Source organism: Sceloporus undulatus, chromosome 2 (genome assembly GCF_019175285.1).
Source record: "Sceloporus undulatus isolate JIND9_A2432 ecotype Alabama chromosome 2, SceUnd_v1.1, whole genome shotgun sequence".
Lineage (NCBI taxonomy): Eukaryota > Metazoa > Chordata > Lepidosauria > Squamata > Phrynosomatidae > Sceloporus > Sceloporus undulatus.
In genome coordinates, this window is record NC_056523.1 from 68370436 (window position 1) to 68398041 (window position 27606).

At 39.2% G+C, this 27606-nt stretch overlaps 1 protein-coding gene across 1 annotated transcript in view; it reads left to right on the top strand.

Moving 5' to 3' along the window:
- LOC121921492 (centromere protein P) overlaps positions 1 to 23695 on the top strand; it is a 207328-nt gene extending 183633 nt beyond the window's left edge. The window contains exons 7-9 of the mRNA XM_042449649.1: positions 19271 to 19350; positions 20278 to 20369; positions 23181 to 23695. Of these exons, the coding sequence (XP_042305583.1) occupies positions 19271 to 19350; positions 20278 to 20369; positions 23181 to 23305 (297 nt within the window). The 3' untranslated portion in view covers positions 23306 to 23695. The remainder of the gene's footprint in view (positions 1 to 19270; positions 19351 to 20277; positions 20370 to 23180) is intronic.
- The last annotated feature ends 3911 nt before the right edge of the window (positions 23696 to 27606 follow it).

The window sequence follows — 27606 nt, forward strand, 5'->3', positions numbered from 1 at the left end:
CACGATCACATTTACTGTGACATTACAAGGAAAGATTTGCTTTTCTCACATTAAGGTTCAAAAGGAAGTGCAAAATTCTACCAAATGTTTCTCACAAACAAGATTATTTTGGGCTCTTTGATTTTTATACATAGTAATACTGCCTAGTTATCTGAACAAGAGTGTTCTGAAAACTCTGACCTGCCTTCAGCTTTGTTCATTAAGCTTGTCAAATACTCTTATTTCCTCTTTCATAACAATATGTTTTAAAACTCATACCCTCCATGTTTGAAGGCAGAGACAGAGTGTCTTAGGTGTAAAAACAAAACAACGTCGCATTTGCCTGGGGGTATAATAAGAAAGAAGAGAAAATGAGAGGTAAAGTGGTTGCAGCAGATGGCAGGAACATTTCTCAGATTCATTCACAAGTCCTCTCTCTCTCTCTCTCTCTCTCTCTCTCTCTCATATCTTTTTTTCCACCTCTATTTTTAAAGGTCTGGCTTAGCTCTCTCCCACTCTTATGCTGGAAAAGCTTAAACTCCAGAAGAACCTCCAGCTAAAAGAAGAATAACCAGATGAATGGTACAAACTGGTATGCAAAGGGATCTTGTAGCACATTTGAGACTAACTTTGTGAAAAAAAGTTGTAGCATAGGTTTTTGTAGACTTGGTCTACTTCCTCAGATGCATGGAGTTTATCTCCATGCTTCTGAGCAAGGGGACCAAGTCATAGAATCATAAAGTTGGAAGAGTCCCCAAGGGCTATCCAGTCCAACCCCCTGCCCTGCAGGAATACACAATCAAAGCACCTCCGACAGATGACCATCCAGACTCTGTTTAAAAATATATTTCACTGTTGATAAGCTCTTACTGTCAAGAAGTTATTGGGGTGGAATGTTGGAGTGAAATCTCTTCTCCTTTAGTTTGAATCCATTACTCCAGATCCTATTCTCTGGAGCTTCAGAAAACAAGCTTGCTCCAACTTCCGTATGACTCACAGTGCATCCCATTCCCCTGAATGGTTCCAAACATTGTATTCCATACAGGCCTATGGAGGTAAGGTGACACCTTCAAAGAGCTGAGATTGAAAAAGAACAGCAAGCACAATGGAAAAGATTTGTTTGTTTGTTCAAGTGAATTGGAATAGAATGAATGTAGAGGAGAGTCATTTACTTCATTCTCCTGTATACCTATTCCATTCCAACTGTCTCTTTTTCTTTTTCTTTTCTGTTGTAGTTGTTGTCCTTCTCCCTCCTCCTCCTCCTTTCCCAAACTCAGTTCTTTTTCTACTCCACAAACCCAACTCTTCTCTGACCTAGACTTCATAAGGTTCTCTATTTCCCCTTCTCCACTACCTGCTGTTCCACTCTCTAAAAGCACATGGATTAGCCTAACATTTTATTTTCTATCTTGAGACAGCAGGAGTTTTCTGTTTTCCTGAATCTGACAGAGGCAAAGGGACCCACCTCAATGAATGTGAGAAAATGGGTGTGTTTAGCTATTAAATATTAACAAGCATTCTAGTGCTTTCATCCTATACAATGCTGTAAAGTTTTAAAATAATACAGTAAAAAGTAAAATACATAAGACTATTATGCATCAGATCAAGTTAATTCACAGGCACTGAATTTTGTGCAATTTGTTAACATGAGTGTAAGACAGCATTACGTAGTCAAGGATGTGTTCAGTACTTTTGGTGTGATCTATTCATAGAATCATAGAATTGTGGAGTTGGAAGAGACCACAAGGACCATCCAGTCCAACCTCCTGCCATGCAAGAAATCTAAATCAAAGCATCCCCGACAGATGGCCATCCAGCCTCTGTTTAAAGGCCTATAAGGAAGGAGACTCCACTACACTCCGAAGAATGTGTTCCACTGTCGAACTGCCCTTACTGTCAGGAGGTTCCTTCTAATATTGAGGTTGAATCCCTTTTCCTGTAGTTTGCATCCATTAATGCAATGGATCCTTGAACCCCAACCATTGGGACAGTGGTATTACGCAAAGGCCTTACTTGCCTTGAGGGAGCTCACTTTTTACTCCCATCTGCATCTAGCCTTCATAAGCAAAGTTGCTCCATGAAGCCCCCTTTTCTTGCATGACACACTTGTGCACAACTATACAGACCCAGAATGAGACATAGTACAACAGCAGCAAGGTACGGCACATCCCACCACTAAAGATCCTGACATTTGCATACACCCTCATATACAGGTTCGCCAGCTCAGAGTGCATGGAGTGCCCAAACCATGGAGGGGCATTACAGGACAAGAATGAATCCCTCCATATGTTTTATTTCTTCAGAGTCTGTGCCCCAAATACTCAGGATGCATTCAAAGATAACCATCAGATTTTACTGGATGCCTTAACTCTTTTTTGAGATACATGTGAAAATCATGTTTTGTTGAATCATTTCCTGTATTGCTATGTATTTTATATGTATTATCTTACTAGACAGCCCCCTTCCCCACCACCTTTCCCTTCTCCTTTTGTGTCGTGTCTTTTTAGATTGTAAGCCTGAGGGCAGGGAACCGTCCAATTAAAAAGATTGTATGTACAGCGCTGTGTAAATTTACAGCGCTTTATAAATAAAGGTTAATAATAATAATCATCATCATCCCTATCCTATACATCCAAAGAAAGATCAGAAGTCTACAAGTTGCCATACTGTTAAGAGACAATTGACATTGCCACTATGAAGTTGGCTATACATGGTAAAATTCAAAATGTTAACTCTTAAGAGAATTTAGAGTTTCCAGTCAACAGATTCCAATGTGTAAGGCAGAGTTTCTAATGTGTGTACACTGGATGGTCTCCCCAAAATAATTTACGGTCTTTCCATTTCCAGCAGGTATCTAACATCCTACAAAAATTAAACCCAATAGTATTCAGCGTATTAGTTCATAAGACTGTCTCTCATACCTTTGTATGATAATTTTCACTAGTTCATATAAAGAAAACATTATTTCATTGCTTGCCAAAAGATTAATCTGAGTTTTAAAAGAAAAGGAGAGAACATTGTAATTCATTTGTATGGGCTTGGGGAAAAGAAGTAAAGCAAGTTTCATATCACAGATACCTTTGGAACAAGAAAATGGATTGCATTCCTGAGAATCTTCTCAGTTCTGAAGCACATTTTATTTCTTGATAACAATGATGTTAGTGTAAGGCTGGACTTTTTAGCTATCTGGTGCATAAAGGAATGATCTAAAACAGAATATCAGCTTTTGAGTTAAATATTTTAATTTACCCAACTCTTTCAAAAGAAAATGTGGTAGTATTTTGTTACATATAGTGCTTGCTTTGGCACCACATATACTAAAATTGGAACGATATAGAGAAGATTAGCATTACATATGATATTCAGAAGTGTAGTGAGATTTGTCTGAAGTTAGAGACTGCAAAGATATTTTAAATTCCCTCCTATATTAGGACACATGAATACTTCAATAGACGATATGAAACAGCAGTATTAAGTTCACCCAACAAATACTGGTGTTCTCTTTTGCAAAATAATGCTGATTGGCCAGACTGAGCCAAAAAGATAGGAAACAAAAGCAGGAGTGTTCAGAGTACTTCGTTTAAATTATGAATGCATACCCAGATCAGATATGAATTTTCACCAAGTGTAAGGGGTTTTTTTCTAGTAATTTATTATTATTATTATTATTATTAACCTTTATGAAGCGCTGTAAATTTACACAGCGCTGTACATGCAATCTTTTTAGTTAGACAGTTCCCTGCCCTCGGGCTTACAATCTAAAAAGACATGACACAGAAGGAGAAGGGAGTGGTGGCAGGAAAGGGTAAGATGTCCAGCAGTTCCTCTCTACCTCCGAGGCCTGGACCAAGGCAGATGGACTGGAGGGAGGGCTTGGCTTCATAATGGAAGGTTAATCTTCATCCAGGGAAAATACATACTCTCAGGTAGGATAATACATACACAATACATAGCAATACAGGAAATTATCAAATGAGGCAGCCTCTGTACTTGGGTTTGTTCTTAAAAAATCCATGCTAAACCTTAGTCTTGGTAGCTGCAAAGCCCTTTCTTCAGATCTTGGGGTGCCTATCAGTGCAAGAGAATTTTGCTTCATGGAATTTCTGTAGGCACCTAGAGTCGGAAGATATCATCTCACTTCCTAAGATACTGCCATCACAGAGAGTTTTGTTACCAAAGTATGAGCACTTCTCAACATTATGTTCCGAGTGCTTCTTAAACTTCCAGCAAAGTGCTACAGGGCTGTGAAAATCAGCTGAGAAAATCAGTTATGTGCTGAATAACTGACTGCAAGCAATAGCAACAGAGATTGGTGAGAGGAAGAAACAAAAACTTCAAGAAGAAAGTGCTTAGATTAGTGGGCTTTACCCAACTTTCAGTAAAGGTTACAACTCACTCTACCATTGGAGCTGATCAGTTTCAGTTTAAACAACAGTATGTATATCGCACTATGCACTATGCACTGGTTCTCCAACCATTGCAACGTGGACAGTAATAAATAGTTTTTGATGTGCTACAGCACAGTTTGCTCATTGCAGACAATCAGAACTAAGCTCTAATACTGGTACCCAGCTCCACTGATAGGAAGCATCTAATTAAAACCTAATTGATTAGGTTATTAGGTTATTAGATTGGGCATTTTTTTAAAAATTATTTTTAATGTAATTGTTGAAATTTCAGTATTAACTTAATTCCAGAACCTAGAATTTTAAATAATTAAATAGCAGATCTTTCTAATTAGCCAACAAATTTTGAATTTCCTAGCTGATTCTTTACTCAAAGCTTGGTTCTCTTGGATTCTTGAAAAAAAAATGTTCCTTTTTATTAGTCCTTCAGTGATGAGGAATTATAATGTTTAGGTCACAAGCTTCCAACCACTTATTCAGGAATAGTTACAGTAGAATAAAATGTGTTCAAGATTGTCGAGTTTAACAGTCTTGAGTAACTTATCTTCCCCACCCCACCCTATTTCTAAACATAACAGAATCAAAGTGGCTGGAACCAATAATTTTTTTGCCTCTGTACAATCTGGAGGAAGTTAGAAAGTTGCATTTGAAATCCATGTGAAGTAAAGTTCCAAGGGAGCAGGAAAGGTGACAGGAAAATCATGCACACATTTTTTTCAACTTCATTTTGACAAGGCTTTTGATGCAGACATTTTTCTTTTTGAAAATTAATTTATTGAAATAATTAAAGTACATATAAACCCACAATAACACAATATTTCACAAAAACTTGTTCATCCTTTACATAATATAACATTGATCCTAATTCTCCATTCCCTTCCTTAATGTTCTCTCTTGTTTAACTTTGTCCATTGTGCGGTTTCCATCTCTTCCATCTTCCTTCTTCTCTATTACTCCTTTCTTTTCTTCTTTCTTTTCACTTTCTTCACTCCTACATTCCTTTTCCCCCTCTTTTTCTTACCCTTCTCTTGCCTCACATTCATCAAACATTTACCTCCCTCCTCCTCCACTCATTTTTCCCATTACAATAGTTATCCACTTACCCATACCTTCCACCTACATACCAAAACCATCTATCTTAACCATCTCCTTACATTATAGAGCCTGGCTTCTTAATGATTCTTCAAAAAAATGTAAAATTATTACCATGTCTAAGACGTATGCTTGCATCCTGTAAATACAGCAAGGGGAAAAGAAGAGATGCAACAAGCAAGAACCTATCAGAAAAACAAACAAACAAAAAAGAAATAAACACTAACATAAATAAAGAGAAACCTAGATAAAGAAAACACATAGATTTAAACAAATTACAAGATTTTACATACCTTACATATTTATCTTATAAAAACACTTCCTATTCCTATCACTGCTGGGTCCTCTTTACAATTTACTGCCCTCCTAGTTCCCTGAACATATCTGTTTTCTTTTTCTTATTTTATTATATACTATAACATAAAATCACACATTGCTCATGAAATTTACTACCCTTTTAAATGCTAAATCAATGTTCAGTTTCAATATTTCCCCCTGAATTTTAACCCCCCTCTACAATTGTTTATGACCTTATCTGCCTGACTTTTAACATAAATTTAAATTACAGTTTAGCATTTACTTAATAGTTAATTTCCCTCTTCTAATGTAAATCTAATTGAAATAGATGTTTCAGTTAATTAACACATTACTCTTTTCTATTAACTTTCCTTCCTCTGACCAGCTCTACTTTCACAATCTCAATATCGACTGTCATCCATGGTACCTAATGCTGCCTGAACTATACAGTCCAATTATGCAGCATTTTTCCTTGACATTGTTTGCCATGGTGCCTGGTCAGTGTTCCTTGATTCTGGTGGCCTTGGCTTTCATCCATGCACATGGGCTAACAAATACATTCTACCCATCCTCATTGTCGCTTAGCAGTACCATGACCTGACCATCAACTTTGTAGCGATTTCATCAGAGTGGATGTACAATTGGACCTCTAAATTCAGTACCTCCCCACAAGCATTTTTGGGAACAAAAAGTGATCAAAAAAAGGCCAGCCTAAAATTATATTTAAAAATTAATCCCACAATGCTAATTTGCCATTTGAGGGACTAAAAATATTTTTTCAGAAATTGAAAAGAAGCAGCCTTCAGAAGTCCAGACCCTGCTTTAGGCCAGTGCTTCTCAAATTCTATACTAATTTTGGAATTCAGAGGAGATTCAAAAGCTTCACATTGGGTCTATAATGCTTCTTTCCACAATACAACTTACGTTTTGTCTGTTCCTACAACTACTGTACCTGTTATACTGATATTTATAGTAATAGGATCAATGGTAATGTAATTGTTTTAAAAAGCAGAACTGAGCAGTCTTGCATTTACACCACACCTTGCTCTTCTGTGTTCAATATCTATCAAACAAAGGGTGATTTAGCACACAGTAATTTATGGTTCTTACCCAATCATCTTTTGGCACAACTGAGTGAGTAACACAGCTATTGTTATGGAATCTGTTAATCCAGTGGAACACAGATATTAGTATAAGCACCAGGGTTCTAATTGCTGACTATAAGAACACTAAATATTGGACAGTCCATTAAATGCATGCATGATTAATTGTTTATGGCCATGATGTTTAGTTTTTAATGTGTCTAGTGGCGCCTCCCTGTGAATACATACAGTTAACTTTTTTTAAATGAGTCCTCATTTGTATCAGTAGGTACCAAGAAATAACCTTCTGTCTGAAAACCAGAAAAAGACCTGTGCTTATTTGCTGTTGCTGTGAAGTAGGGTAACCAAAACCAACACTGCCTGGAATCCTCTATAGGAGTTATGAATTCATAACCTAGAATTACACACTTGTGACAGCTACATATTTACAATCCCTATGTGGCTCCTGAGAGCCAGCATGGTGTAGTGGTTTGAGTGTTGGACTATGACTCTGAAGACCAGGGTTCGAATCCTCACTTGGCCATGTAACCCCACTGGGTGATCTTGGGTAAGTTACACTCTTTCAGCCTCAGAGGATGGCAATGGCAAACCCCCTCTAAATAAATCTTGTCAAGAAAACCCCATGACAGGTCACCATCAGTCGGAAATGACCTGAAGGCACACAATAACAACAACGTTCCTACTAGCGGCAACATAGGGACCATGGAGTGTAGTGGAGTCTCCTTCCTTAGAGGTCTTTAAACAGAGGGTGGGTGGTCATCTGTCAGGTATGCTTTGATAGAGAGTTCCTGCATGGCAGAATGGTGTTGGACTGGATGGCCCTTGTGGTCTCTTCCAACTCTATGATTGCATGAAAATCTAATCCTCACTGACTGGGTAGCAGTCACTGCAATTGACTCTGGGACAATTGACACCAGGGGTTCCATTCCCCTGACAATTAGAGAGCAGCTGACTAAGATTTCCACCCTTCCTTGCACAAGTGATCTCCGGTAGGAGAAGGAACTGCTACAGGACCCCTGTTTCTGCTTGTCACAGCAGAGATCACTCATGGGAATAGGTGGAAAGAGCAGCCAGCTACTTCCTGAGTGACAGAGGAACAGACCCTCATTGATCATAGTGGCCACTGCTCGGTAGGTGAGGACTGCGGGGATCAGGATGGGATTCACTGCATACAGTGCTTATACATACGTAAATCCCTTACAGGATTCTGGCCACTGTGTTTAAAAGCCAAACAAACAGGACTTTAAAAATATTGGCACTAGGATTCCATCCTCTTGGTTTTTATTAAAGAACATTTGTCTGTAACTACATGGGTTCCTTTTTGTAGCTTGTAAAAATCTTGATGGTGGTGGTAGACTGTCTGCATTTAATATTTTTCATGTGTATATACCAAATAATCCTTGACTCCATTCTATGTAAAGTTGCTGACTATGTTAATTGCATTTGATCTACAAGGTTCATGAGTCTTAAATTTACATTCTTTGTTCAAATGTTTTTAATTTAAAAGTCCTTGAGGTTTAAGTCTTAATCCATCACTTTTTCCAGTCACAAAAACACACAAACCGTGCAAGTGTCATTTCTTTCCTACTTTGTACTGCTGATTCAGTAGCTCCAGTTGTCAGGACATGTTAAATAGGAAGTTGTGGCACATGCTTTACACAGTCACATTTCAGACTTTTTTTCCTATGACTAATATTTTGACTATGGCAGCAGCCTTTGCACTACAGATGATAACACAGCAATGTTCCTAGTACAGAAGGCTAAATTATGTGAAAGAGAGCATAATCTGAAGCATCCAACTTCTTTCAGTGCACAGCACTGTAGGAATTATCATTGTCATTTGACATTTCATATCACTATCTAGGTTATGCTGTGAATTTCTGATGATCTATTTATAGAGCTTGAGTGTAGGTAGTTGCAAATAGTTATAAAACTTGTTACAAATATCTAGTTACATGCAGTTAATGCCTTGCCCCCAACAATAAAGATATAACTACATTACAACTGTAACTTAACGAGAGCTACTTCAAAACTTTTTGAAAGCAGATTCCCCACCTCATGCATGTAGCGTATATTTCTGATATGGGGGGTGTTGCTTTACTAAATAGCGGAGTAGAAATGTCTCCTGGTTCAAGTGCTGATTCCTTTTCTCCTACCTGCTGCTACTTGAAAGATGGATGAAATGATAGGCTTAGCCATTTTGTTGAATCATATGGATGCAGCACCGGAGGGGCGTCATGATGGCGCGCACCGTGTGGATTAGTGCGCCAAAATGGCACTCTAGGGGCAGGGTTAGAGTGTCCAGCGTGCAGACGCTGCGCCCTAAATCTGCCCACAGACCGGCACAAAGTGCCAATCTGTATAGGCCCCAAGACACTTGGTGACTCAGATGCAGCCTTAACTCTCCCATCCACACTAAAGGGCTGTGCTTGCTACCAAGTTTTATTTCTATAGGCATTTATCCATAGAAGTCAGGAGTAGGCAGCATAGCTCTGGAGACTGAATTTGGCCTCAGAATTATTAATCATTGCTTATAGCCATAAGGTTTTTCTCTGTTCTTCATTTGTCTTATGAAAACTTTAATCCTGTTCTAACAGCCCTGTTGATTCTGTTTGTTTCTCTCTGCTTTGTATGGTGATCTGTGGTGTTGTAATACCAGCATTTGCTCCACTGAAGCAATTCTGCTTATCCTTCCATAGTTCATTTGCTGGTTTGCAATCCCTAAATTGCACATATCACATTCTCTAAACTGTATTAGGATTCTAAAGAAAAGGTTTAAGACAATGTGCCATAAAATTAAATGTGATATGATAGTCCACTACTTGTGTTCCAAAGCAGATAACTGGCATATTATATAATCCATCTGGGGGGGGGGGTGTGCTAGCAAAGAAAAATGTTTTAGGCGGCAAATTCAGACCAATGTTGGTATATTCTTACTCACTTCAAGTTGGTTTTGGCAGATATCATGGCTGACTGTTCATTGCTACTGAGAGGTTTTGAAAACAATCCCAGACATGGCAATTACTTAATGTTTCTAAAATCTGAGGAACATCCATTTCAACTTTCAGCTTGATACAATATACCCAGCTCCTGGAAAAACGAGGCATTTTCAAATGAAGCTGAATGTAGCTCCAACCAAACATTCCATTTCCTCAGCTTTTCCAGTAACAAATACGGTGTCTGTTCCAAGGTGTCAGACATGCACTTTTTCTAGGCCAGCCAAGCAGCAGGATGAAGCCATTGCCTTGCTCTTCTTTGCTACTTTCCTCTGCTCTCAGAAATCTGACTGGGCTTCCCCCCTTTCTTTAAAAAGGAATCAAAACTTTACAAACATTGGCACTGCAACTAGAAAAACATATTTTCACTGGATAATGTACAATTCATAGTGATGGGGTTTGTGAAGCACAGCTTCCCAGTTCTCTTTTATTTGGCATATACTTTAATTGAATGGAGATTAGAGATTAGAAAAAGGGATTAGAAAAAGGATCTTCATTACTTGGAAGGAAAGTAAAGAAGCCTGTATGCTTCTTCTGTGTCTCCCTTCTTCTGGCAGCTCTGCTTGGGCTCCATGAGTGAATATAGGTCACTGTTTACCAAGTGACCATTTAGTATGCTGTACATGTAACCAGTTGATAAGCCAGTCATCTGATTTGTCCTGCCAAGAAACTGGGTTCTGCTTTTCAACGCAGTGCATACAGGTGGCTAACTAAATGGGTACATGGATACCTTGATAGGTTACCACATGGTCATTTGCATCACCACCTGTCAAACTATATAAAAGGAATGGGCTAATTTTATATAAAATCTGTAAGGATTGTAATCTAATCACCAAGGCTTCGTTTTAGGGTAACAGAACAACCTGTGGCTTCCTTCATTCTCCTTTGAGTGATTCAACTCAAGTCTCCACTCCAACCATCAGCCTTGCTTTACAAATATAAGAGCTATGCTGGGTCAGACAAAAGACCTATCTCGCCCCTTTGTGCTCACATAGTAGCCAACAAAATACTTCTGGGAAACCCATAAGCAGGACTTGAGCACAGCAGCAACTTCCCATCCATGTTTCCCAGAGGTTCATACACAGAGGCCTAGTATACTGATACATGGTGATACTGTAGGTGGCACATAGCCATTCTGACCATTGATAATCTTACCCTTGTTGAATTTATCATGTTTATGTTGAATTTCAGTGCTGTCCACTTTGGTGACACTAGCTATATCCTGCAGTAGTGAATTCTATACAGTTGGACCTTCATATCCATTGATTCTTTATCCATTGATTCTTTATCCACGATTTCAAGCATCCAAGGCTTGAAAATATTCCCCAAAAATATAAATTCCAAAGGGCAAACCTTGATTTTGCTATTTGATGTAAGGGGCACCCTTATACTATGCCACTGTATTTAATGAGACTTGAGCATCCATGGATTTTGTTATCCATGGGGTGTGTGTGTGCGTGTGTGTGTCCTGGAACCAAAACCCAGCAGATACCAAGGGTCCACTATAGTTTTAACTATTATTATGTTAAGAATACTTCATTTTATCTGTCCTGAATCTTCCACCAGAAGATTCTGGTACCATGAATCATGGCCAACATGAAATTTCCATTTTTCACAGCTGCCACATGCTGGGTCAATATTTTCATCAACTATCCACAGCAACCTGTCCTTGCTGCCCTTGAATTCTTCCTATGATGTTTTTTTTAATCCAATGCTCCTAGGTCCAAGGAAAAAAATGAATACACATCCTCTCAGAATGTTTTTTCCAGAAATAATAAAGTTTATACTATTGATTTTTAGATAAGGTGTTCCTTGGAGCATCCAGGAATTTAATAGCCAGACTCTAATACAAGTGTAAATAACAGTAAGTGGTTGATAGCTCAACAGTAGTGTCTCAATGCCAGACTGGCTGCAGAGGGAAGGGAAGAAATGGAGGGATCACAGCAATACACAGTCTCAACCGACTGTTTTGTGCTCCAGCCCACATATTCCTCTGTGCTCCAGTGCTAAGATCTTTTGAAGGGGGCATAAGAAACTGGGGACACGCACAAAAGATCAAGAACAAGTTATTGTTGCTGAAGAAATCAAGTCCAGAAAATTTTGGAACACTCTTGGATTTGTTATAACATGCACACACAGGAGGAAAAACTTGCTAACTGTGGGTATACCCACCTATGTTTTTGCAGTGTCCCCCTTACAGAATTGCTGCTCCTATGTGGAGAGATTTCCTCAGGTCTAGATCTGCAGCAACAGGGATAAACTGGACTTAATAGATTTCTCTCTTTTATGCTAAACTTAAAAGCATCTATATTGCTTATATCTGGCAATGATATTCAGCTTCAGATGTGTAGTGCAATTATGAGAAATGCTTAACATTGCATCTGGGTTTATTTGTGTGCTAGACTGAAGCATATGTTTTGTGTTTCTGGAAGTCTTCACTCCTGTTCTGTCCAAAGTGGACTGAAGATCTTTCTTGAAATCTCCCTAAGGTATCAAAATATTCAAAGATGAATGATAGCTTTGCACCATGATTATGAAAGTTTTTCCATCCCCAGCAGGAAATCCCAGTATGATATTTTAAAAAAACAAAAACAGGACTCCCGAGAACTGTGATTCCCATAATATATATCTAGGTCTCTATGAAGAAAAGTCTCTTGAATATATTAGGGGTCTTACATTGAAAAATCCATTTCCTCAGTCTTAGGAAAATATTGAAAATCTTATAGAAACTGCAAACTGCATCTGAAATAACCAGTGCTCTCAAAATGAATTTTGATGTGTAGTTAGATATAGTTTATTGGATTTGCCCAAATGCTCCAAAGTCACCAGATATACACATACACGGTTTATTGGATGGTGGACAACTGAGCCACAGCTGAACTGTCAACCAAAGGAAAATACCATTGCTTCCTCCCTCCTTTTGGGTTTTTGTGGAATCATCACTCTATGCTAGAATGAGGCTTATTCTGTGAATGGAAGCAGTATGTGCCTTCAAGTCATCTGCCAGCTTCTAGCGACTCTATGAATTTGATAGGCAATGAATTACAAGACAGTGAATACTCAAGTGGTGGTTCGCTTTACCTTCCTCTGAAGTAGCCTACAGCACTTGGTATTCCCTGGCAGTTTCCTTTCCAAGAACTAACCAGGCCTCATCCTGCTTAGCTTTTGAGAGTAGTCAGGATCTGGTGCCTCCAGGATATTTTGGATGCCAGAGAAGAAACTCAGAAACCAGTGAGTGGCTGTGGGCTGTCCTCCTCTGTTTGCCCTTTCCTTTCCTTTAGTAACTTGGTTGCTACCCAGTGGAGTTAAAGTTGCTCAGTGAGTCATTGGATTTCCATTCATATTTTTACAATTGTCAATGTCTGTGGCTGTTATTTCTATGTAGAACAGAATCCTCTAAGGAAATCCTTCTGTGTTTGTTTTATATTTCTTGTTTGAGGGAGTCCTCTGAGAAATGTATTCCAATACAAACTAAGGAAAAACAGCCCACGTAACAGGAGCTGTTTCTCACTAAGATGCAACTCTCCCTCCAGACACCCCAAGCCCCCTTCAGTATCTGTCTGGTGAGATTGCAAAGAAGACCCTGCTGAAGAGAAAACTCAAGAAATAAATACAGTGCATGCCTACCTCTTTATTTATTTATTTATTTCAAGGATTTATATCCCGCCTTTCTCCCACAATGGGATTCAAGGTGGGTTACAGTGAGATCAAGGCATCAGACTTATGATTTGTGTTGTGCTGTTACATGCCTTCAAGTAAATTCTGAGTTATGGCAATCCTATTACAGAGTTTTCTTGCCTTGCTGTAAGGTTGAAAGTGCATTTAACTCAAGGTCACCCAGTGGTTTTTCATGGCTATAGTTTGAGCATTGGATTATGACTCTGGAGACCAGGGACCAAATCCGGGCACAGCTATATAAATCCATTGGGCGGCCTTGGGCAAGTCACACTCTCGGCTTCAGAGGGATGGCAGTGGCAAACCCCTTCTGACAAAACTTGGGAAAACCTCATGATAAGTTCACTTTAGGATCGCCATAAGTTGGAAATGACATAAAGACACACAACAACAGTTCCTGGAGTCCTAGTCCGACCCTCAAACCAATACACCAGTGTTACTCGAAGTAGTGCTCCTTGGACTGTGCTGGTTTCTAGATCATTGGCTGTCAGTCCCTGGGAAGTTTCCTGGAAAGAAAGAAACAATTGTACCTAGTGGGCACAAATTTAGTGCCAGTCTCTGGCACACTAGAAAAAATAATTGCCAGCCTCCCACATCAGATAGCCTGAGAGGCACTGCACTATACTGCACTGGATTTCTCATATTCTTACCATATTCTTCATTTGTATTGCATCTCCAAGCCACAAAAATACAAAGGGCCATGTGGTAGCCATTTCTGTACTCCAGATGTAGCTGGATTCCTGCAAAATAATTTGTCTCCTGTGCATTTCAAAGAAAACACCCTCACGACGTTTTCACCTTTCCCTGCTTTGATATGAGTACAATGATTTAAGCTAAGCTATTTTCATACTTTATAAGTTTTCTTATTTTGTAAACCAGCTAAATGCAAAACACATGGGTTCACCCTGCAAAGAATGCATGGCTGAAATGTTGAATCAGCCTCTTAGTTAAGTGTATTTAACTAAATAACTTCTCCTGGCCCATCTCCCTGTAACCTAACAGAACTATCATTCACCCATGCTCCGACCACTAGTAGAATGGCCCTTGGTCTCCGCATGTAGCTGATGCCCAGTAAAGCAAGTTGAGGGGGGAGTTACAGTTGTGGCAATAATGTCAAAATGATAGCTAAGTAACAATTGTGAATGTGGAACAGTTCTGGATTAGTAAATGTAGGTAACTGTTCTGTAATAATTATCACTACTTAGTCATGATTTTGACACTATTGCCACTGCTGTAATGTATTTATTGAATTTATTCAACTTATTGTAATTCTTCCTCTCCCCCAGCTAAGTAGCTGATACAGGATTCAAGCCAATACAGGATTCAAGCCAATATTGTTAAATTTTGTATTGTGATAGAGTTAGTTTTTAAATGTATATGAATTATTATTGTTGTTGTATTTTGCTGAGTGCATTTTGTATGTGTAATCCTGCCTCGATCCACAGGGAGAGGCAGGATAAATAAATAAATAAATAAATCTATATGGATAATTGTTTCACATTCATAAATATTAGATAATACTTGTTTGAGGATCTTCATTGGCAAACAAAGAGACAAGGTCCACATGTTCTAAGATGTTTTTTAAAAAGCTTTTTAAATACTGAATAAACAGTTGACCATCTTAGAGCACGTGGAGCTTGTCTCCTCTTTGTTTGCTGCTTGGCTACATGCTTTCAGTTCCTTACCTATCCCGATCTTCAGTTTGAACCAAACATATTCCTGGATGTGCCAAATTCCCCAAGACTCTTGTTTGTATGGTCAGAGTTTAATCTCAGGTGAAAAACGGTAACAGTTGTTATTGACTTGCGTTCTTTTTATTTCCTTCTGTTTCGCTTCAGGACTTAGAGCCAAGCAGTACTAAACAGTAGTATAATAATTACATGCGTGTGTGTGCATGCATGTGTGCTTATTGATGAAATTAGATGTCCTCTCCAGGCCTGGTGATCCAATTACAAAGAGCAAAGGGCCAATTTTTAGGCAACGTGCATTGATAGTTGGGAACTGAGGTTTATGACTCTTGCAGACTTATCGATTTTAGATTTGTGGGAAAGCATAGCATTCCTTATAGACTCCAAAATTACAATAACCACCAGTTTAAATTCTAGGATAATGTTATAGTCCATTTCCATGGCAATGGCATAGCAAGGGCATATTCAAGAAGTTGGATCTGGCAACTTCTGACATATTTTATTTTAAATACTTCCCTTCGGAGAGATTTGCTTCCTCTTCTTCACACATAATATAAAAAAGATAAAATTTGCTATTAACTTGGAGCCAAAAACAAACATTGAAGGGCTTTCTGTTGTACTTAAAGTTTTTGCACTGAATGTGGATTCATATTCCTCTTCCCTTGTCTGTCATTTTATTTTATTCTAATGCCTCTTTTCTCCCCCATGGGACCCAAGGTGATTCACAGCATACATTAAAACAAAACACAACTAAAACACTGTGATTATAATGTAAAAGTTTTAAAATAATTAAATAAACTGTTCTTTAAAAATAGCACCAATGTAAAACTGTTGGATATGGGGTAGATTCCCATGGCGTTAGACCATTGCATGGGAAAGATGCAGACTGACTCAGTTAAGGCTCAGTCTCTGTTAGCAGACTTCACAAGTGAAAACGTGGAACCTCTTTCCCTCTCTGGGACTAGTTTTGGGAAAATAAAGCAAATAAGCAGTATGCAAGGGACACGGTGGCTCAGTGGTTAAGTACTGCTTCTGACGATTGCAAGATCGGCAGGTTGGCACTTCGAGACCCAGGCACCATGTGACAGAGTGAGTTCCCATCAGTAGTCCCAGCTTCTGCCAACTTAGCAGTTTGAAAGCATGTAAAAGGGCAAGTAGAGAAATAGGTACTACTTTGGTGGGAAGGTAACAGTATTCTATGCAGGCATGCGGACTACATGACCACAGAGTTGTCTTGGACAACACTGGCTCTTTGACTTAGTAACGGAGATGAGCACCATCCCCTACAGTCAGATGCAAGAAGTCAATATTCTCAAGGGAAAACCTTTATCTTTAGCTAAGTTACTTACCTAAAGAACTTTACAATTACAGGCTCGCTATAGGCGCAGCAAACGGGAGAATGCCGCACGACCACAATGCAAGCACAGGTCCCATTATATCCAATGGGGCTCGAGCATATGTGCTTTTTGTCTTACACGTGGAGGGTCTGGAATGGATCACCCGCATAAGGCAAGGACCCACTGTACACTGAAATGTACATGCAAAACATTTGCATTTGCCTAAACCCTGGCTACCTAAAGGAGACTTTCAAGTATTATTATTATTATTATTATACTTTATTTATGTAGCACTATAGATTTACACAGCGCTGTACATACAATCAATAAAATAGACAAAAAGATACCTGCCTATGGTGTACATTCTACAAAATGAGAACAATATACATATAAAATAATACATAATAATAGATGATAGGAGTCAATAAAAGAAGCATGCAACAAATTAAAAACATCAAGTATAAAATATCAAGCATCAAATAACAATCACACGATGCCTGGGAATGCTTCCCTGAACAGTATAGTCTTCAACTCAGTTTTGAAACGGGATAACAAAGTGATGACCCATGTTTGTGGGGGAAGGAGGTTCCAGGAGTGAGGGGCAGCAATTGAGAAGAGACGAATCCGGAACGGGGCAGTGAAAATCCTAGGCTAGGACAGCAGACCTTGACTACTAGAACGGAGGGCCCAAGCGGGAAGGTGAGGAGAAAGAAGGTCTGATAAATAAGGAGGGGCCACCCCATGGAGGGCTTTAAAAACAACAGGAGCTTATACTGAATACGGAAAGGGAGGGAGAGCCAGTGAAGGGAAGACAATAGAGGGCAGTTCAGCAGAGCTGGCCCTCACCATCTTGAGGGAAGAAGGAGAGAGAAAGAGAAGGAGGAGTTTTTGATGTGATTGCCAATGCAGCTAGAACAGTGGTCCCCAAACTGTGCCCTTTAAGAGATTTTGGACTTCAGCTCCCAGAAGCCTCAGTCCAAGGGGGATCCTGGAACTAATCCCCAGGAGATACCAAGGGCCCACTGTTCAGTGCTCACCATGCAGCACCACTGGGTGATGGAGCAAATGGGGAAGGCTTTAGAGACACTGTAAAGAGGGCTGGCTGGGAATTGTTGAGTGGGATTTTCCAACAAAATTTTTTTAAAAGGGTTTAAAACAGAACAGTGAGAATGGAAGTACACCACACAAATTGCAATAACTAGTTCTTTGCAAAAAGCTTATCTAAATAAAAAGGTATGTTCTCGTTGGCAGAAGGAGAGCAGAGCAAGGGGGCCAACCTGGCCTCCTATGGGAGGGGACTTTGCAGCTTGGGGGAAGCCACTAAAAAGGTCCTATTGTGTGTCTTTACCAGACTGATCTGGGATCATGGTGGGACTGAGCAAAGCCTTTCCCCAGGGCCCTTAAAAACCAGGCAGGCTTTATAAATCTTAAACAGCACTTTGAATTGTACCAGAAATGAACTCTCTCCAGAGAGTGACTAGTGGAACAGAAGAACAACATCAGAACTACATCCAAACTGCCAAAGACCCTCCCACCATCTCTGGCCCATAAATCCCTGTGGAAGTACCCTCGGGCACTTGAAAGCTATATTCTGGGAAATTTATAAGACTATAGGAAGTATATAAATGCCTTGTTATAGGAGCTCCACTTACTGGATAAAGCTATAAAGGCTCTCATTCTCTGGAGGACTGCTTACTCTCATATGAGCCCACCTGTGTCTTGAGATCTTCTGGAAAGGCCCTTCTCCCATCCCACTAGTGTTGCTGATGGGGGGAAACTGCTGCATTGTAAATTTTTGTTGCTCTTAGTGGGCATGTTTTTAAATACCTTTCCATTCTATTTATAGCTTATTTCTGATTTAACCTTCCTGTGTGTTAATGATGTAGAATTTTAATTTATTTAACTTTATAAGTCACCTTGAGACCCAGGGATGGGGGAAAAAGCAGAATTGATTATGTTGTTGTTGTTCTGTGGGAGGGATGGGGAACTTTGCAGGCAGAATGTTATGCTCCACTCACATGATGTAGGATTTCACCAATGCAAAAGAGCAAATCTGAACCTGTGTGTCCACTGTTAATGCCTGTTGTTATTGTGGTTTGCTACTTTCAAGTAGATCTCAACTCATGGTGGCCCTGTGAATGAAATGTTTTCAAGCTTCCCTACCCTCTATCTTTCAGCTCAGGTTGTGTAGGCTCAGGCCCATGGTCTCCCTGCTTGAGTCTGTCCATCTGGCTTGTGGTCTTCCTCTCTTTTTACTGCCCTCTAACGGTATTCCCCAACATTACTGACTTTTCAAATGAGTCATGCTTTCTCATGATGTGGCCAAAGTATGACACCTCAATTTAGTCATCCTGGCTTCCAGGGAGAGTTCTGATCTGCTCTAGGACCCATTTATTTGTTGCCTGTTAGCCAACTTTATCTGAGCAGAATCCAAGAAACAGTACAGCTGTTGTGTCAGAAAATGATAACTTTGGTCCTGTGAATCACTTTGAAACACCCCGAGTAAGACTATAAAGGGACAATAAAATAGACGAGGACCGTACTTTTATGTTCTTTGAGCACTACAGTGCCATGGGATCTAAAGGGTGCAGCTTAATTCTCTATCTGATAGTATTTTGGTATATCAACATATATTTATTTAATCTGATATATCTTATTTTGGAGACAGGTCAAAAGCATTGTTTTTCTTTTTGACAGAACAAGTATCCTGAAGTAGTTGTGCTTCCTGAAGGATTGTCTGGCGACTACATGCTCCTAAGAAACACTCAGCTTCCTGGGTAAAACAGTTTTATGGTGTATATTGATATATAAATAAAGGTTAATAATAATAATAATAATAATAATAATAATATCTGCACATGCTGAAAAATCTCTCTTCTCTTGATTACAGTAATATGTGTAGGCAAGGACTGGTGACTCATTTTTGTGAGCCACACTGCAGGCAAAACTGGTGATACAAAAGTCTTTTAAATAAATAAATGATGTAAGTCCCCTGAGAAGAGTAAATTTCCCAGGGGTTAGGGAAGGAGGCTTTACTGTCCACAACAAATGTGTTTTCTTGATCTAATTCAGTTTGTCAAATCCAGGTCCTCTTGGGTAGAGCACAGCCCTAGTTTCTTCTTTGCCAAAGTCATTATGCAGAAGCTCTACAGTTCAGAACAGATACTGTATTTTCTTTTTACCTTGGATCTCTTCAGAGGCATTGTCTTCAGAGAACGATTTTCCTCAAGAAATAATAGAGCAGAATATGGCCAGTTGGTTAAGGTAGTTTTTTCATGCCAGAAGGTTGGATGGTTGGTACTCTCATTGAATAGCTGTCTCTTCTTTTCAGTTAGTCAGAAACTTGTCAACATGTTGCCTGTTCCAGTTGCTTACAAAGCCTTATCCTTAGGTGAACTACAGTTGATATAATAGTCTGTTCAGTTAGTCTGTCAGAGATCATTGTTAGTTTTTTTTTAAAGGGTTTAACCCTTTTAATTTCTGCATATCAGAACACAAGATCCAAGACAGTTTTTTCAAATGGTTTGCCCTCCTTCTACAAAGGCATTCAGGGCAGCTATGAAGTGCACATGTTTTAGAGGACTGTGTAGTGATTTAGTAGTACTAAGATAAAGTACAGGTTACACTCGTTGGTGTGTCCAACCTCATGTCACTTGCCAGAATGCTGCATTAGCTCTTTGTCGTATATTTTTTGTCTTTTATAGCCTTGAATTAATGATTGTGTGGAAGATACGTGTGGATGAAGGAGGAAATGTTACACCAGTTTTGGATCTCCTTCACAAAATACCAGTGTCAGGTATGCTTATATATTGGGTACATTCATAAACACAATAAGCCATAGTTGATGTTAATTATGGTTTGTTTTATATGCTACAGAGTCCAGATGACCACACTAACCCTGACTTGTCTTCCACATTTCTAGCTTCTTTCCCATCCATGTGTTCAGCCTGTGCAGTACTGTACTACTGGCACAAACTCAGTCCACCACTAACTAACCTCCCGTGGGACTAAGCAGAGCACAGAGACTTCTTCAGCTCTCTCCTGGCACATATGCCTTGGAAAATAAAGCTGAACCTGCCTAGCCACAACAAAATTAGCTTTTGCAAACCTTTTGATCCTTTTGCTTACTTAAGAATATTTTCTTCAATCATGGTCTTTTTCCATTAAGTGAAACTTCTTTAAGAAATTATATAAATTTTCCACCTACCAGATCCTCTCATCTGTCTTTACTGCACAGTAGTAGTAGACAGGGAAAGAGATAGAGTGCCCATCTTCTTAATATAACTACCCTAGCCATTAGCTATATATTATGGTGAAATACCTCAGGCACTTGTCAACTACAGTACTCCTGTACCATAGTCTCCCCCCCCCCAAAAAAAAACCTCACCCTAACCAAAAGGGGGCCTTTCTTTGTAGCATTAACCACACAGCCTGGCTTTTGCAGGTTGGCCAAGGTATATGGTAATGGTGCCATATGGACAAGGAAAGTCAGGGGACATTGGGCAGCATCCTGTTAGTCATACGCATGTGGTTCACACACACATCTCTTTTTGGATGGGGAAGAAGTAGCACTTGGTGCTCCATCCAAACCACCACCCCCCATAGCTGTTTAAAATACCTCCTTACCCAACATTCATCTTTTCCTGCAGCTGTCCACACTATGACAGACATCTGTAAGGATGCCTGTTATGTCTCATTCAGCTACAGGAAGGTCAGACACATCTCTGCTCATCCTCCTCCCCTCCAGGAAGATTAAAATGGACAAGCTGGGGGAGGGCGAGGCTGCACTGCTTAAATGATAGAGGTTTTTTGGTGGGGAGTAATATATACCTATGGATTCTGTAGCTACTTCTCCCAATGCAGGATCCCACCTAGAGTGTGGTTCTTTTTACCCGGCAAACTTAAGTAGGACAGTGACTGCAGACAAAGTATTAGCAAGAGGCTACCAAGAAGACTACCAAGCAGTTTTAATTTCTGACTACTTTTGCTACAGAACCCTGTTGCTAAGAGCTGGCTGGACGAAAAAGCAATTCATGTCACAGTGGCTGGTTCACACATGATCAATCATAGATTGAGCAAGCCAAAAACAAAACTTGGATACCAAATGTGGTTAGCAGGTGGTTAACAAATAATTGCTGTTGGTGATGCCACATGTGCACAGCTGGATAAGTCAGGTTTCAACAAGCCACACTATGGCCTATCACCTCATGCAGATATTTTCATTGTATTTTATATTTCTTTCCAAGGCTTTTAGGTTAACCAAACTTATAGAACATTTTTGTATGTAATGTGTAGATTCTTCCTCTCTACTTAAACAATATTGGCAGCCTGCAACTAACAACTGTACTGACTCACATAATTAGGTATTTAATGCCCCTTATTTCAGAAATAATTGGTTTTTTAAACTAACACTGAGAAATGGTATCACTTTTACAAGAGATAGGAATGTCTCGCCCTTCTCTCAATTACAAGATAGTTTTAAATATACTGGAGCACCTCAGTACTATGCACCACACAAGAATATGAACAGCATTCCTGTGTGGTGCATAGTATAGCTGCACAGTGTGATTCTGTGGGCCCACAGACAGGCCAAAGCTGCTTCAGGTCACTTTGGAGGTATGTTGCTTAAATGACATATGCATCTTAAAGAGGCCAGAAGCTGTGCCAAAGCTGCACTCCAGTCCTTGGCACACATGCGTCATTTAAACAGCATACCTCTAAAGTGACCCAAAGCAGCTTTATTTTGGCCTGTCTATACTGGACCTGAGATCCATATTTGTAAACAGTAAATGCTCATTTGCCTTAATGGCAGAGTTGGAAACAGTTTGCTGTTGAACATACCAGCTGAGACCCTGCACTGGGAGATGTACTTATACCATGTACTTACATCTCCATAGCATGTGTCCCAATGCTGCAAACTCACCTTGTAAGCCATGCAGGCCCCAACATGGCTGTGTTGTTGAACAGTGTGCAGATGAGCAGAGGGATGTCTTCCTGTAGCTGGACACACTGGGAGAAACACCTGCAGACCTCTTGGAGTCTTTGCACGCAGATGACATCCTTGCAGTGTGTCCAGCTACAGGGCTACAGGAAATACCTGGATGTGTTGCCCCTCACCTCTCTAACATGGAAAATCTGCTGCTTACAAGGTGAGTTTTGGAGGAAATTTGGTTTTGTTCCAACCTCAATAACACCCATAAAAATGAGTTGCAATGGCATAAGGATGCCAACCATCCCTGAATATCCAAAACTTCGAAATCCTACTAAGAGACATTGTTACCAGCAGAAATCTGAGACTGCTATACAGTGCGCCCACGTCATACGCATATGCTGAAAGCAGTGTCGGAAGAAGCGGCATGTGTGCTGGAAGGAACAATGGCACATGCACCCACGTGACCCATGAGCATGAGCCCCATTACGTCTAATGGGGCTCAAGCATATGCACAATTTCTTTTATGTGGGGGGGGGGGTCCGGAATGGATCCCCCACGTAAAAGAAGGGACCACTGTACTATTTATTTGTACTGCTATACTATTTATTTGTATTGCTATACAATTTCTATCAGAAGTTAATCCAGTTGAATTCCTTCTTTTTTCTCCTTTTACAGTTGAGAAAGCCAACAAGTTCGCATTAGATGCTCCACACTGCTTCAGAAGTCTTCTGCATGTGCTTGGGATAGAGGCCTCCATTGAAACACTCATCAAGTCATTTTGCAATGGCAAATCAGTATAAGGACATTATATTATGCATCTGTAGCTTTATTGAATATAAACATTAAGTTATTTTCCATTTAGAAACCATACCCATAAAACATGCTATCTGTACAATTATGGCACATATATATATATATATATATATAAATTGTCAGACAAATAAATACAGCCATTTAAATACAAAATGCTAAAGGATAAGGTACAAGTTGAGTGAATTTCATTAAAAAATTAACTTTCTCAGTTGAAGTGGTTTTTCCTCTCCATAGCATTTCCTAGACGTTCTTCAGATAAACCTAATTCAAGTCTGTAAAAAGTGGCAGTTTTAGTTCACAGTTGTATATGCAACAGTGATTTTTTAGACAATGATACTGAAAATTTTTAATGAAATAAAGTTTGATACCAAAAAAAACCCATCAAAGAGTAGCACACTTACTACTTCTTCCATAACCAGTGATTGAAGGCAAAACCAGATTTCTCATACCTCCCTTATAAAACAAAATTTTGATATTTTAATTTATCATTGGATCAAAACACAAGCTACTTTACAAATGCAAAGTGTTTGGAGGTTTTTAGACTCAGATAGTACACAGAAAACAGCAAGAAAGGGTAATGACATAACTTAAAAACATATCCCAGATGTTTTTCTTATGTGTTTCCTTTCCAGGTTTAGATCTGTAAGGATCAATCCTTTTAAAACCACAACTCTAACACATAAGCAGCTGCATCAAAACTCTCACTCTTCTTTTAAAGTGCACCAATTGTCTTCATAAAACATGAAGTTCATAGCTGTTTTACAAAGGTGGGTACCAATCCTCAAGCCACAAATTGAGAAACTATCTTTAAGTCATATTTAAATTCAGAAGTCTCTCTAGCTGCAGATGACGTAGAATTTGACCTACTGTTGATTAGCTAATTTCTATCTGCAATAAGCCAGCTCGAATGCTCATTGCTACACAACTATCTTGCATTGCTTAGGGAGCTATGGAACTGACAGTCTTTCTTGCAAAAGCTTCAGTATTTGAGCAAGATCTTTACCCTTAATACCACAGCAACTTTCACAGTTAACTTGCACATTTAAGAACAGATGTAATCAATCTGTAGGCATAAGCAGGTTTATGAGATCCTGTAAATCAAAATGTGTAATTTGGTAAACTACCAAGACTAATGTAAGTCTTATTCCAGATATGCCTGAACCTACATTTAGACTAGCTCACATCCTGTGATTTAAAATCTACAGCTTCTTTGTGACCAAACATTATGATGCTGCACAGCTGTCACAAAACAGTTTTTATCAAAATGACAGGGCAGAAGTCATTGGAGAGACCCACAAAATTAAGAATTCTGTTGTAGTATAAGTGAGAATAAATATTAAAGCAGTTTCAATTTATACTCTTACAAATATAGTTAATGTCATGTTAGCAGCTGAATTGGAATGGCAAGAGAATAACTATGTAGACTCTTAGCAACAGGTACTTCTAAAAATACCTATATTTTATTCTCCCAATGTCACAAAAAAGTTGATTGGAACATAAGATAATGCCACTAAATGCTGAGAACTGGTTTGGCTCCAGAAAAGCAGAAGCAGGCCTCTATTTTTGCAGTGGGGGTTTCCTAGCTTCCTTTCCTCACTGTGCCCCTCCAACCCACACCTGAGAGTCAAAGATTTCTGAAACTGCATGCAATGAGGCACCTGGGGCTGCAGCAATTCCATTTTGGGAATGAAACTCATCTTTGTATCCATCCCATAACTTTTGCATGAAGTAGCTTTAATCTGAAGTTTCTCAAGTTCATATATGAGCATTTCAGCTACTTCTAGTGAGGCTTATATCACATATTGCAACCAGGCACCCCATAGGAAAGTTTCTGCAACAAGCTTCTTAGGTCACAACTAGTTATTTCCAGAGTTTTAAATTCAAAGATTTCATTACACTGCTTGTGTAAGCATAGTGGCATGCCTACACCTCCACATGTTAAACCCACTGCCATTGTACAACAGTGAGGAAAGGCTTCACCAAACCTAAGGCATATTTCCACTGTTGTCCTGTTTTTGTGATCAAGGCATGGCAAAGGGTAGTAATAAATCACACATAGGCACTTCTAGAGAAAATGCCCCTTTGCTGAAGGTAAGTAATACCTATATAATGAGAGGTAAGTTTCTAAGACATAAAGGTCAAGCTGGAAAACCTCAATTGTTATTAAGCTTGCAAACCCTATAAAAGCAAACTGCCTAATGGGGAATTAAGCAAAATGTTAATAGAAAATCTACCAATCAGAAAAATTTAAAGCCAGTAATTTTAGCTTCACAAGCTGCCTCCAATTAAGCTTTCAAGTGGTTTGCTGCACAAGAAGGTATCCAAATATCAATGAGGCACATGTATAACTATTTTCTATGAAACCTAGAGGTTACTGAAAAACAGTTGAGCATAATTGTATTACCACTTGATTGTGAGAAAGGGCTTGTCTACAGATTTTTTTTTAATTTTTAAAGGAGCCCCTATTTTAAGTAAGAATTACTATTTTTCATAGTTTTAATCATATGTATTTTTATCTATAGCCTTAAGTAAGTTTTTGTTTACAGATTTATTCGCATTTTTTAAGATCAATTTGAAGAGCTATCCCACTTTAGAAGCAACCAATAGTATAGTCTTTTCACAAGATTATGAAAAATATGTTTCTGTCTATGCAAGTAGCTGCCCAGGCAAACACTTTGTCAGCTATGCAATTAAAGGTTTTAAATGTGAACCAGTCCATACATTTTACTATTCGTTGTGAGCAATTCACATAATGTTCACAAAATTGCATCTCCTTGCCACACTTCATGGAAAATGCTGGTTCCCTGCACTGCAATATTAAATTCAAACACTTCTTTTCTAAACATTATAGAGTAATCACTTGATTCAAACTTCACCACTTTCACAGCAGCCAGTTTCCTAATGGCTGTAGGTATGCACATATCTGTTTTACAGTAAGTCTGTTCTGTCAAGGTGGTCTGAGTGGTAATCCCATGTCTCTGAAAGGCATATAAATTTAAAGCACAACTGAAAAAAGAAAACAAAATAACTTAATTCTCTCCCCTCTCTGCATTCAATAAATATATATAGCCAGTTACATTTTGTGGAGAACAAGTGTGCAGTCTTCATTTTCTTTCAAAAGATTTGACATCACTGAGTCATCTTTGGCCTGTGTATTCTTCAAATAGTAGTTGACTATCTTCCCATCAAGTTTGTATTGATGCTGAATGCTTTCATAGGGCTTAAGGTCTAAGTCCAAAACTGAGAGTGAAAACGTGAATCTAGATTTAGATGTTAGAACCACTGGCCTCTGCTCCGAACTGCAATTTGAAGAAGAACAGAATATATTACTCCTTGCTTTAGGGAAAAACAAAACCAGACATCAGTGGTGTTTCAGTATTCCCCCCACTGTGCATAAAAAGCCTACCCATTACCTAATCATGACAAACTACAGCTGATGCTGCATTTTTCAAGTAGCTGTGGTTTTAAGCTTTTCCAGTACAAAATGTGGTGCAAAAAGAATTTAGTGGACAATATTCCTACAAGTTTCCACCTCTATTTATGCCAACCCTTCCTTAAATTATTAAACCACCCATACTGCTATGTAAATGAAATGCACTGAGAGTTTAGTCATCTGTTTAAGTAATGTTACTTAAACTAACATGGTTCATTCAGGTGCACCCCATGATTTAGAAGACAGGGGAATACAAAAAGTTACTATCATCTTTTTAGTCAAGATGCTAAACTAAACCAAATACAGCTACATTGCCACATGAATTGTAATTCTGATCTGCTATACAAATGATAGCTCATGTTCCTTGGTAAGTAATGACACTTATTTTGCTGCTATCTCACTGGAATTCAATTTGTATGTGCCTCTGCTACTGCAGTACAAAATCACAAAGTTAATGACAAATCCCTAGGGGATATAACAGCTGTCTGATTGCTGCCCATAAAGCTGGAGCCAACTCCTCACAGAAGAAAGAATTCACACATTCCATAACTAGTGAGAGCACAAAATATGCTGAAAAATTAAACATGTGCAAGGAATCTAAGGCCTGGGACAGACTGCCCGAAAAGGGTGGCCTGCCGGCAGCCTTTTTTCCTATAGGGGGAAGCCACAGCCATCAAACCGCGCGACTTCCCTCCAGAGGAAAATGAACCCGAGAAAAGTGCATTCTTTTTCTGCTGCAGGGGCGACGTAACAAGTGCACCACAGGCGCGATGCTTACGTAACAATGGCGGTGCCCGTGTACACAAGGCGCCGCCATTGTTATGCTGTTTGTACACTCTAGGGTTAGGGACTGTG